Below are 13,455 nucleotides of genomic sequence, written 5' to 3' on the forward strand. Positions count from 1 at the left end.
CTCTCCAAGAACCCACAAAACAAACCCAAAGCCCCACCAAAGAAGACCTTCACCCTCTTTTTTGTCTCTTCTTAATTGGACAATTTCTCTTCTAAAGTGGAGATCACGAACTAGAAAGAAGGCAGGCCTGCAGGCCCCTCAAAATCCTTTACGAAGATAGATTGATCCTATCTTTGTTTCATCTCTCCCATACCAATGCCAATAGACCGTATCTCATGTTGAGGCTATCCAATATCTCCTCTACCATAGTCTCGCAAAAAAGCTTTTAACTTGGAACCCAAATCAATGTTAGTCACCATCTTGGACTAGGAAAAGGAGTTATTTTTCAAGAATCTTCTCTTGGGATCTTTGCTCTTATACTGGACTGACATAGGACAGATTAGGAAACCCGTTTACATGTGCTTAGGTAGTGGGTTAAGGTTTGGAAATTGGGGTTTCAGGGCTTAGGATTGTAGAAGAATGTATTTATCATTTGTAGATTGCTTATAGTTTGGAAAAGATAGGATTTAAAGGGTGAAGATGTGCCCAAGTAGAGGACACAGGTTGCAAGAATTTGGTGGGAGCAGCTATATAGGGTAGGATTTGACTGATTGCTTGGTGGCTAATGGCTAGGTTAAAGAGTCTTATTTTAGGGTTTTGATACGGTAATGAAAAGATTTAAATTAGGTTGCAGAAGAGTTGAGAAGAGCGCTAAAATTGATGTTGTCCAGGGGCTGTGGATGGACATGAACAGGAAGAGAAAACACGCATGATATGCACTCAAGCCTTTTGTAATCTAACACTTTCAGTTGTTATTAATGTTCTCTTATAGTTATTTCCTTGGCTTACAATGTCATATTCATAGAATCCCTTAACCTTCCTTGTCCTAGTTGGACTGTGACATTATCTACGTTGAGATTCTTTAGCCTACCTTGTCCCTAAAGGACTAGGACTCCAATTAGGAAGCAACAAACTTCAAAAAACCTAACTAGCTATAATCCACATATACATGCCTGTTATTTAAGTAGATCCATATACTTTACTTATCAGTAAATTTAAGTAAGATCCATATGCTAGTAGAATAAGCCTTGCATTCACAATTATGGCCCACAATCAAGAAATTATGAGAATACCTTTGACTCCATAAAGTCCAAATATCAAATAAAATAAAATAAAATACTAAGAACCTATTAGCTACGGCAAACACGTATTCTTTGTGCTGAAATGTTTCTTGCTTTGTGTGAAGATGATTAGGATTATATTTCATGTCTAAGCATGAAACCACTACTAGAATAGGGACACCTATAGGCAATAAACCTAGTAGCTACTGTTTGTCCATATTTTGAAGCTTTCTTTGTAAATTAAACCAACGATATCAAACCATGAGTATTCTACAATTCCTAAAGTATACACCTCACTTGTCCATTTATTCACTTTCTCGAAAATCTTTACTTGTGTGTGATATATTTTTTTTCATCTATCATGCTTTGCAGATTGGTTTTATTAGTTATCTTTCTATTGTAACATTGATGCTAATTAAACAATTATGCTTTTCAGGATGCGAAGGAGCATCTTGCTGCACTAGCTGACAAGCTTGGTCCCTCCCTGACTGATATTGATGTATGTAAATCTCATTCCTGATTTTTGGATGTAGGCCAAAATGGCAATATAGGATCTTTATTTTGGTTATTTGTGACCTATGGTTATCACATTTTGTATCTTTGTTTTTTGAGGGGAATATATTTGTAGTTTCATCTCTTCATTATTTATGACGCTAATAATGTTATCCAATTTCCAGTTGTCAGTAAAATCACCACGAACACCAGCTGATGCTGCTGAAGAAGGTGATGTTTCTATGCCTAGCAAAACTTTCTCATGAAATTTTTGATGTTCTGTTAGTATTTATTTTTCTTCAACTGAGTAAAATTTATTTTGAGTGACTTTATGACTAGTCTGTTGTGGTCAAGTATTAGCATGTTGAGGCACACGAGATTTGGTGAAATTCTAGATCCTATTCTTATAGCCAATGAATGCCTTGGTAGTAGATTAAGATCTGGTGAGTTGAATGTTATTTGCAAAATGGATCTTGAAAAAGCTTATGATCAAGTCAATTGGGACTTTTTGTTGTATATGCTGAGGAGGTGTGGTTTTGGGGAGAAATGGTGCTCTTGGATATCTCATTGCATTATTTCGATGCGTTTCTCGGTTTTGGTGAATGGCACTCCAACATGCTTTTTCAGTAGCTCTCATGATTTGAGACAAGGGGATCCCTTGTTCCCCTTGTAGTTTGTCCTTGTGATGGAGGCTTTGGGTAGAATTATTTATGTTGTTGTTAGTGGGGGGCTGTTGGTTGGTTTCTCTGTGGGTAATGTTGGTGGGTTTGTTTTCTCTCACTTTCTATTTGTTGATGATACCTTGATTTGTTGTGGTGCTTATCCAACTCATCTTTGTCATTTGTGATGCTTATTCCGTTGTTTTGAAGCTGCCTTGGGCTTAAACATTAACTTGGCTAAGTTAGAATCGGTTCATGTTGCACATGTGGGTAGGTTGGTTGGAGTTCTAAGTTGTGGGATTTCCTCTTTGTTGGTAAAGTATCTCGGCCTACCTTTGGGGCCTTCCTACGAGGCCAAGCATATTTGGGACGGTGTTATTGAGAAGATAGAGTGTCAGTTGGATAGTTGGAAAATGATGTATTTGTCCAAGGGTGGTAGGATTACCCTTATTAAGAGCACCCTTGCCAATTTGTCTACATATTTCATATCCCTCTTTCCTCCCCCGCAAGTGTTGCTAATTGTACTGAGAAGCTCCAATGTGATTTTTTCTAGGGTGGGCTAGGTGAATAGTTCAAATATCATTTGGTTAGCTGGTTCAAGGTGTGATCGCTGCTCTCTGAGGGAGGGTTCGGAATTTAGAACTTTCTGGTGTTCAATTGTGATCTCTTAGGTAAATGGTTGTGGCACTATGGGATTGAGAGAGAGGCTTGATGGAGAGTAGCGGTGGACTCTAAATTTGGCAGTTCATGGGGCGGGTGGTGTTCTCTTAAGCCTTATGGAGCTTTTGGTGTGGGTTTATGGAAGAATAGTAGGAAAGGATGGGAGAAAGTTTCGTGTCATATCAGATTTGAGGTGGGGGATGGCTCCAATATTAGATTTTGGCATGATCAAAGGTGTGGGTATGTGACTCTAAAGGAGCATTTCCCCTATTTATTTGGTATTGCTTGTGCAAAGGATGCTTCTGTTGCGGCTCACTTGGAGTTTTTCACTTGGAGTTTTATGGTGGCTCCAACCAATGGAATGTGAGCTTTGCTAGAGTGGCTCATGATTGGAAGGTGGATGCCTTTGCCTTATTTTTTTTTTCAGGTGTTGTACTTTGCTAGAGTGAGACGAGGAAGTGAAGATAAGTTATGGTGGATCCCCTCCAAAAGATGGTTGTTAAGGTTAAATCCTTCTATTGCACCCTGGGTTGTAGCAAAGGTTGTTGTTTCCCTTGGAAGAGTGTGTGGTGGATTAAGGCTTCTTTGAGGGCAGCCTTTTTCGTGTGGCCAGCGGCTCTAAGTAAGATCCTTACCATGGAAACCTTAGGAAGCGGCATGTCGTTGTGGTGGACAGATGTTGTATGTGTAAAAGGTATGGGGAGTCCGTGGACCATCTTCTTCTTTATTGCGACATGGCTTTTGCCATTTGGATTGCATTTTTTAGTTGTTGTGGATTGTCTTCGGTTATGCCTAGACGTGTAGTTGATTTGTATGCTTGTTGGTGGACCTCTGGCAGTCTGCAGAGTGTTGTTGCATGGAATATGGTGCATATGTGCCTTTTATGGTGTTTATGGAGGGAAATGAATGACAAAAGTTTTGAGGACTGGGGGAGGAATTTGGAGGGATTAAATCTTTATTCTTCAAAACTTTGTATATGTGGACAACTACTTATGTGTCTCCTCTAACTATTATTTACAGTGATATACTTGTTCTATTTCCTACTTCTAGTTAGGTATTTCATTTTGTATACTTCCTGTGTACTTGAGATAAAAAAAAGGTTGGCATTTACTTGATAGATTATTGTAATAGTCTGGACTTACTACATAATTGAAGTGTGGTTGTAATGATCTACTGAGTTCTGTATGTTTTATTTGTTATTTTCTAACACGTCAAGTAGATTTTGGTTCTAAAGATTTGGTATGAACATTCTCTATCAAATAACTTTTTAACCTTGTGTGCCTCATTAACGTGGTCAGTACTGTACATCAATATGTATAGCTTTGTAAATTGTCTCTTGAATAGATAGAACTTTATGGTGTAGAACGTATGTACACAAACAAATGTTGAGGTCCATGCACAATAAGTCATTATGATTGAGCAAAGGCAAGATGTTTTGAGAACTCTACTAGGACTATAGAGGAACTGACTCATCTTTTCTTCTTTACTCTTTACTCTTGGACGGTCGCTTGGCTAGCTCCTTTAGTAATTAGTTTTTCTGACTTCCTCTTTCATTTCTCTCTCTTTTAGGCACTCTCTATTTATATTTCCCGTGTATATGGGTTGCGCCTCTCTGCGCTTTTGATATATAAAATTTTTACTTATTAAAAAAAAAAAAAGGCAAGAGCAAGAGCAGCATAGTTTTTTGATAAATTTGTTACCTATCAAAAACTCAGAGCAGTACAGTTTTGAACTTGTCTAAAAGCTTGGTGCCCTTGAAAATGTATATGGTTGGACTTACATAGGCGTTTATTTGAAGTACCATTTGTTTTATATGCACTTAGCGCGGACAATGGCTCTTCATCCTGTGCATGAGAATATGTTTTTGAGCTTGAGATTAGATCATTAACATTGAATTATTTCTCTTAATCGTGGTCACCAATAAGGTTTGCAAGTTATCAGTATGTGTGTACCTACATTCCAGCGTCTATGACATCTGATATTTTATGTTTTTATGTTTGGGTTTCTCTGATGTTAGATTATGATGAGAAGGCTGAAGATGCAGTTGATTATGAAGATATTGATGAGCAATATGAGGGTCCAGAGATTCAAGCTGCTACTGAGGAGGACCATTTGTTGTCCAAAAAGGAGTACTTTTCCGCTGAAGTTTCTTTTGGCACTTTGAAGCCCATGTCTGTGTTTGATGATGAAAATTATGATGAGGAACTTGAACAAGAAGATGAGAGGGTGGATAATAATCTTCAAGTTCAAACAATATCTTTAACAGGTTTAGTATCTGGTCATCTGTTAGTTTCCAATTTTTGCATCATTTACTAGTTACTTTTTTCATTATAGGTACATTCACATTCACATTTAGACGTATATATGTGTACGAACAAATATATATATATATAATTTTTGATTAGGTAGAGTATTTTGACAAATCTACCATTATTATATACCCTCCCATTAAGTTTATTCTTCCTAAATATCACGATGAGGCATTAAGAATTATTTCATTTGCAAAACATTAGTTTTTTTATACATCTTAAAAATAAAGAAAATATTTGACTTTATGGATTTGATAGTCATCATATCTGATTGTCATGAAATTTGGCATGCGTATATAGACACAAAATGTAATTTAATGGTGAGATTGTTAAATGTTCTGTTAGAAGTTATTGGGTGGTGGAACATTAACAAAAATGTATATCAGGTGTAACTTAAACTTGACTTATATATATATATATATATATATATATATATATATATTTTCCGGTCAACTTGACACCTATATGTATTCACACACATACATGCCACTGTGTAAAGGGAGTGACCATATTTGGTCTCATCTTTTGTTCTCGAAAGTATCTTTGTAACGAGAGGTCTTTGAGTTCTTAAGAAGGTAGTTGTGCTGTTAACCGTGAGGGTGTGAAGGTTGCTTAGTTCTTCAAAATTGTGGTTGCTTTGGATCCCACCCCCACCCCCCACCCTCTCCTGCTTTTCTATTTTCTATGAAATTATTTCTATTGGAAGGAACTCCTCTTTTGGAGGAATTAAGTTGGAGACAGAAATCGAGGGCTCTTTGGCTGAGAGAGGGAGATAGAAATACCAAGTTTTTCCGCCGTGTGGCTAATTCCTATAGAAGGAACACCATTGTGGAATCCTTAGTGATCAAAGACTCCGTTTCTTCAAATGTTATAGAGATAAGTGAGCATATATTACAGTTTTACACTAGTCTTTATGTAGAACAATTCAGCTGGAGGTCGAACCTGGATGGTCTTTCCTTTAACTTTGTTGATGATGATGATGATGACGAGGCTTTGTGGTTGGAAAGAGCTTTCGAGGAGAATGAGGTCCTGGAGGTGGTGAAAGCGCTGAATGGCATAAGGCCAAGTCCTGATGGTTTTTAGTTGGATTTTTTTTTTTTTTTTTTTTTTTTTTTTCCTTTAGTGGGAAGTCTTAAAGGAAGATGTAATTAATATTTTCATGTGTTCCACGCTTGGGGTAAGTTTGAAGGAGTCTCAAGACTTTGAATGCCTCTTTTATTGCTCTTATTCACAGTGGCAGAGCTAGGATTTTAGTTCAGGGGGGTCAAGATTAAAAAATAAAGTTGAACAAAAATTGATTAAAAAAATTTAAAAAAATAAGGAATCGAATAAAAAAATAATTCAACAAAATTTAATTATTGTTTAAAACATATAAATGTAACTTACAATTTTTTTCACCACCCCTAGCGTTAATTTACTCAGCTGTCCTTGACAAGTCTTCATATTTTGAAATATGAAGACTCAAAGCATTGAAAATTATATATAATTCTGACCCCCCTGAACTATAAAATAAGGTTGAGGTCTTTTGGGAACGGGAGAGTATTGTGAAGACTTCGGCTGGAGGTCCCATAGCTCCGGTGGGCGTCGACGGTGCTTCTGGGTGTTTCGATTCCAGGCCGTTACACTCTGCCAGGGATATTCACGCTGACTCCTGTACGACGAGTGATCCCGACGCTACGGCAGAGAAGCCGATGAAGTTAGTTTTGCCTGGTAAGGGGCCGGTGAGGAAGCTACTGGTGAGGGTTGGAGGTTTGGGCGATATTGCCTCGGTGGGTACTGCCTCGGGACTTTTGGGTAAGTCGCAGATTGTCCCCCTCGGTGGGTTCTGCCTCGGCTCTGGCACTGCTGCCACTGTGGGTACTGTCTCGGGAATTCTGGGTAGGTTGTAGGTTGCTACTCTCGGTGGGTTTTGCCTCGGTTCTGACACTGTCCAGGCAAATTCGACAATGGGTATTGGCTCGGATCTTCTGGGTAAGTCGTAGGTTGTCCCTCTCGAATATGAAGATTCTCCTTCTCCGGTTATCGGTCTGGTTGATCAGAGCTCTCCAAAGAGTGGCTCGAGAGTTTTTGTTTTGGGGATCCTGGGGGAGAAGCCTGCTAATTGGGCATCATCGGATCACTATGGGGTTGTTGCCGGTGCTTGTGAGGAGGCTGGGAAGGAAGAACGAAAGGGGGATGGTTTTGGGGGTAAGCCTCTGGGTGGTCATGAGCTGGGTAATCTGGACAGGGAGTCGGGCACGTGTGCGATGCCGGTTGATAATGTGGGCAGAGATTCCCCTGCAGTAGAGGGTTCGTTGTCTCAGGAGTCTTTCGTCCCAAATTCTCTGGATGAGGAACCGTTGGCGGGTCAGGAGAGGGTTTTCATCACCCAGGTTTGTAAAGAAATTGGCATCTCTTGTGATGGAGACGAAAGGAAGCTCAAGGGGACCATAGGGATACTTATCGCTGACAACAAGGGTAATGATCTGGATAGGGAAGAGGTCACGCCTGCAGTCAAAAAAGGTAAGAGAGAGCTTATTAATTTGCAGACCTCTGTTAATTTTGTGGAGTTTGCTGGGAAGGAAAGGAGTAAGGGGAGGGTCAGCAGAGTTAAATCATGAAGCTCAAGATTCTTTCTTGGAATGTGAGAGGTTTGAATGAGAGGGCTAAGAGGTTGAGGGTTAGAAATCTTCTCAGAAGTTGGAAGGCAGATTTGATTTGTTTTCAAGAGACTAAGTTGGAGTTTATATCTTTCAGTTTAGTGAGGAGTTTATGGGGCTACCCATATGTGGAGTGGTGCTATGTTCCCTATATCGGGGCTTCGGGGGGCATTTTGCTCATGTGGGACAAGAGGGTTGTTGAGAAGATTGATGCTGTTTTGGGTAGTTATGTGGCGGCACGCTCCTTCAAAAATGTTGCGGATGGTCTTGTTTGGGCGTTTGCGGGGGTGTATGGACCTAATAGAGTCAACCCTAGACGTCTTCTTTGGGAGGATCTGGCAAGGGTTATGAGCTGCTGGGATATGCCGTAGTGCATTGGTGAGGACTTCAATGTTACTCTTTATCCAAGTGAAAGGTCGAGGGGAGCTTTTTCTCGGGCTGCAATGAGGGATTTTGGTGAGTTCATTTCGGAGCAGGGTCTCATGGACCTTCCCTTAGTTGGGGGGATCTCCACCTGGTCCAATAATTGCTCTTGGTCTAGGCTTGACCGGTTTTTAGTCTCTACGGATTGGGAGGTTCGTCATCCGGATATGTGGCAAAAGAGGATGCTCCGGGTTTGCTCCGACCATGCCCCTATTATTCTGGATTGCAATCCTCTTCGGGAGGCAAAAGACCCTTCAAATTTGAGAATATGTGGCTAAAAGTGGAGGGCTTTGTGGATAAAGTTCGCAGCTGGTGGGTCTCGTATCATTTTCATGGTACCCCGAGTTTCATCCTTTCTAAGAAGCTACAAGCTCTAAAATGGGACATTAAAAGATGGAATGCTCAAGATTTTGGCAATGTGGGGGCTTGTATTAAGGCTAGCATGGATGATCTTAAAGCCCTTGAGAGGGCGGATGAAGGGAGGGGTTTATCTTCTGAGGAGATTGAGAGGAAAAGGGTGCTTGCTAGGGAGTTAGAATCCTCCTTCCTTCAAGAAGAAATCAGCTGGAGGCAAAAAATCTAGGATCCGTTGGTTGAAAGAGGGGGATAAGTGTACGAAATTCTTCCATCGGATTTCTAACGCCAACCGCAGACAGAATTGCATTGAGTCATTGAATATTAATGGCACCATTTCTTCTGATCAAGAGGCTATTAGTAATCACATTACTCATTTTTATGAGTCGCTCTTCTCGGAGACTCTTAGTTGGAGACTGAGGTTGGATAACCTCCAATTCGACATGTTGGATGTTGACGAGTCCTTTAGTTTGGAAGTTCCTTTCGAGGAAAGGGAGGTGTGGGAGGTAGTTAAAAATATGGATAGGGATAAGGCACCAGGCCCGGATGGTTTTTCTATGGCTTTCTTCCAGGATTGTTGGGATGTGATCAAATTGGACATTATGGCTGTTTTTGCGGAGTTCCATGATAGAGGTAAATTTGAAAAAAGTCTTAACGCCATGTTTCTGGCTCTTATTCCGAAGACTCATGGGGCTTCCGATCTGAAGGACTTTCGTCAAATCAGCCTGGGGGGGGGGGGGACCTATAAGATCATTGCTAAAGTCTTAGCCAATAGAATGAGGAGAGTTATGGATCGGGTCATCTCCAATCCGTAAAATGCTTTCGTCAAAGGCAGACATATTTTGGATTCGGTTCTTATTGCCAACGAATGCCTTGACAGCTGAATCAGATCTGGGGGTCCCGGTTTCTTGTGCAAGTTGGACATGGAAAAGGCTTATGACCACATGAATTGGAAGTTTTTACTCTACTTGCTAAGAAGGTGTGGGTTTGGTGAGAAATTGTGCTTATGGATTGAGCATTGTATCTCGTCTGCGCGGTTCTCGGTTTTGATCAATGGTTCTCCATCCGGTTTCTTTGAGAGTTCGCGAGGGGTGAGACAAGGCGATCCTCTCTTGCCTTTTTTGTTCATCTTGGTTATGGAGGCGTTCAGCAGGATGATTAATGTTTCTATCAACAGGGGTTTCATCAATGGTTTTTATGTGGGAGCCGGTGAGTCTGATCAGGTTGTTGTTTCCCACCTCCTGTTTGTTGATGATACGTTGGTTTTTTGTGGGGCTGCCCCTGACCAAATTAGATTTATTAAAGCCCTTCTTATTGGCTTTGAGGCTGTCTCTGGGCTGAAAGTTAATCGGGCCAAATCTGTTTTGGTCCCTATTGGAGGCACGGGTGAGGAGGGTGAGTTGGCTGGCATTCTGGGATGTGGCACCAGCTCTTTGCCTTTGAAGCATCTGGGCCTTCCTCTAGGGGCTTCTTTCAAGCTTTTGGCTATTTGGGAAGACATGTTGGAGAAGATTGCGAGAAGGTTGGCCCCTTGGAAACGTTTGTATTTGTCCAAGGGGGCTAGGCTCACCCTCATTAAGAGCACTTATCCAACCTTCCTACATGTTTTTTGTTTCTCTTCCCAATCCCCGCCTCTGTGGCGAATCGCATTGAGAAGATTCAACGGGATTTTTTATGAAGGGGGCTCAATGATGAGCCTAAGATTCATTTGGTCAGTTGGCACGAGGTTTGTACTCCGATTTCTGAGGGTGGTCTAGGGATTCGGAGTTTGCGGTTGTTTAATCAATCTCTTTTGGGGAAATGGTTGTGGAGATTTGCCAATGAGGAAGAGGCTTGGTGGAGAAGGATTTTAGTGGCAAAGTATGGGGTGTGTTGGGGTGGTTGGCGCACTAAAGTTCCTCGTGGTTCGCATGGGGTGGGGTTATGGAAACACATTTGTAGGGGTTGGAGGTCGTTTCACTGTCACTTTAGATTTGATCCTGGTTTGGGGCTGAAAGTCAGATTTTGGGAGGATATTTGGTGCGGTTAGATGTCCCTCAAGGATGCTTTTCCCGGCCTTTTCAATATTACTAGCAATAAGGCCGCTTCAATTGCGGATATCAGGGAGAGCATAAATGGTATGGTTCATTGGAATGTTACCTTTATTCGAAGTATTCAGGATTGGGAGGAGATGGCCTTAGCCTCCCTTTTCTCGCTCTTGTATTCGCTCTCGTTGCGTGGGGAAGGGGAGGACCAGATGTGGTGGATCCCATCTAGAAAAGGGAAGTTTGAGGTTCGCTCCTTTTATAGTAAGCTTATCCTTAAAGAGTCCAACCATTTCCCTTGGAAAAGTATTTGGCGCACCAAGGTTCCATCGAGAGTGGCGTTTTTCGCTTGGTCGGCCGTCCTTGGGAAATCTCTTACCTTGGATAATGTTCGGAAGAGAAGTATTGTTGTGATTAATCGATGTTGTATGTGTGAATCGGAATGGGAGTCTGTGGATCATCTCTTTCTTCACTGTGAGGTTGCGCGCTTTTTGTGGGATGTTATCTTCTCTCGTTTCAACATGTGTTGGGTTATGCCTAGAAGTGTCAAGGAGATATTTGCTAGTTGGTGGTCGGGTGGCAAATCCCGAAGTGCAGTAGTGTGGAAGATGGCTCCCTTGTGTCTTATGTGGTGCTTATGGAAGGAAAGGAACGCTAGATGTTTTGAGGATTTGTCGAGGAACCTTGAGGACCTTGTTCATTTCTTTTTGTACACGCTCTTTACTTGGATGGCAGGCTGGCTTGCCCCCTTAGAGATCAATTTTCCTGATTTTCTCTTTATGTTTTCTTCTTCTTTCTCTTCTACTTAGTTGCTCTCTTGTATACTTCCTGTGTACTTGGGTTGCGCCCTTTAATGCATCATTACTTATAAAAAAAAAAAGAAAATTATATATAATTCTTGAATATATTATGCCATTGCTGATAACCTTGAATATATAATTCTCAATATACATAATCATACATTCATTCATCCACTGATCTGCTATTTTGTTAAGTAAACAATTTTTCACAATATTCATTGTTGAAAAGGCTCTGCCGTTAAAATTGAAAGAACCCAAAAGAACATATCTACCATTAAAATTAAACCCGTGAGTGGAAAATTTTAACAATATTTACAGGTTTAATTTTAAGGTTAGATACGCTGTTTTGGGTTTTTCAAACTTTCTGAAATTAAAATAGCAAGCAAATTAGAAAAAAAAAAAAAAAATAGCAACAGGAAAAAAGTTTAGGTTTCATTTTTTTTTTTGAGCCCTTCTCACTTTTTGAAGACTCACACTTATGGCTAAACTGAAATGAAACTGTGTGTTCTTTAGAACTCTGAACTAGCACTTCACGCATGACGCAACTCAACTCTCAAGTACGGATTATGAAGCATTTTGTCATTAAAAAACAAAAGGCAACTCATGGGTATAATTGAAACGGAGTGTTTTGTATATATATTAAAGACTTGTTTAAACAACACCGTTTGCAATAGAGTATTGTCTTCGTGATTGGCCTAATTTCTAAAACTCCGAAACAATCTGAAACAATAAAACTAAAATTTTGAGAATTTGAGATCGTTTGCTGGTTGCGGACGCAGATAATGTTGATGCCCTCATACCCCTGATGAGTAGTTGAGGGTGGGCGTTTAGGATATTAAACAAAAAAAAATTAGGGGTTGAGAAGGGGCATATGCCCCCCTCTCGACCCCCCCTCCCTCTGCCCCTCCCAAGAAAGCATTGGCGGTGGCGGATAAGGACTTTAGCCCTATTGGTCTTGTGAGCATCATTTGTAAAATTATCTCTAAAGTCCTTTCGAATAGGCTGAAAGCGGTGTTGGATAAGGTTATATCCAAGTCTCAGAATGCTTTTATCAGGGGTAGACAAATTTACAGATTTTAGACTTAGTCCTTCTCGCAAATGAATGTCTCGTTAGTAGAATTAGATAAGGGGTCCTTGTGTGCTCTGTAAACTGGACGTAGAGAAAGCTTATGACCATGTTAATTGGGGATTTTTGTTGTATCTGTCGAGTAGATGTGGTTTCAGGAAGAGATGGCGTGGTTGGATAACTCATTGTGTCTTTATTGTGTGATTCTCTGATTTGGTTAACGGAACTCCTTCCAGCTTCTTTGTTTGTTCGCGAGGCTTGAGACATGGGATCCTTTATCCCCTCTATTGTTTGTTGTTGTTATGGAAGCATTGAGTAGAATGTTGTCTGCCTCTGTGGATATGGGGCTTTTATTAAACTTTTTGGTGGGATCTAGGGATGTGCTGAGTTGCTCGTGTCTCATCTCTTATTTATAGATGATACACTGATTTTTTGTGAGGCTAATCTTGATCATCTCCATATTTTGTGCTGCCTTTTCTTATGCTTTGAAGCTGTTTCGGGGTTGAAAATTAACCTGGCTAAATTAGAATTAGTCCTAGTTGGCGCTGTGGAAGATGTCGGAGGCTTGGCCGATATCCTTGGTTACAGGGTATCCTCTTTGCCTATGAAGTACCTGGGCCTACCACTGGGAGCTTAGTTTAAGGATATATTTATTGAAATGATGGACATTCGTTTGGCAAGATGGAAGTAGCTTTATCTACCAAAGGGTGGTAGGATTACTCTGATTTAAAGCACTCTCTAATTTGCCTACATATTTTCTATTTCTTTTTTGTATCCTAGTTTGTGTTGCTAACTGTATCGAGAAAATTCAGCAGGATTTCTTGAGATATGAAGTGGGAGATGAGTTTAAATTCCATCTTGTTAGTTGGTCCAACATTTGTTCTCCTATTTCCTTAGGAGGGTTAGGGGTTAGCAGCCTGATTTTGTTT

At 40.6% G+C, this 13,455-nt stretch overlaps 1 protein-coding gene across 2 annotated transcripts in view; it reads left to right on the forward strand.

Moving 5' to 3' along the window:
• Nucleotides 1-13,455, forward strand: part of LOC132177140 (transcription initiation factor TFIID subunit 1) — a 58,217-nt gene that overhangs the window by 9,939 nt on the left and 34,823 nt on the right. For both annotated transcript variants that reach the window (XM_059589369.1, XM_059589370.1), the window contains exons 4-6: nt 1,537-1,599; nt 1,778-1,823; nt 4,929-5,177. In XM_059589369.1, coding sequence (XP_059445352.1) covers nt 1,537-1,599; nt 1,778-1,823; nt 4,929-5,177 — 358 coding nt within the window. The remainder of the gene's footprint in view (nt 1-1,536; nt 1,600-1,777; nt 1,824-4,928; nt 5,178-13,455) is intronic.

The sequence above is a fragment of the Corylus avellana genome, chromosome ca4 (genome assembly GCF_901000735.1).
Source record: "Corylus avellana chromosome ca4, CavTom2PMs-1.0".
NCBI classification, from domain to species: Eukaryota; Viridiplantae; Streptophyta; class Magnoliopsida; order Fagales; family Betulaceae; genus Corylus; species Corylus avellana.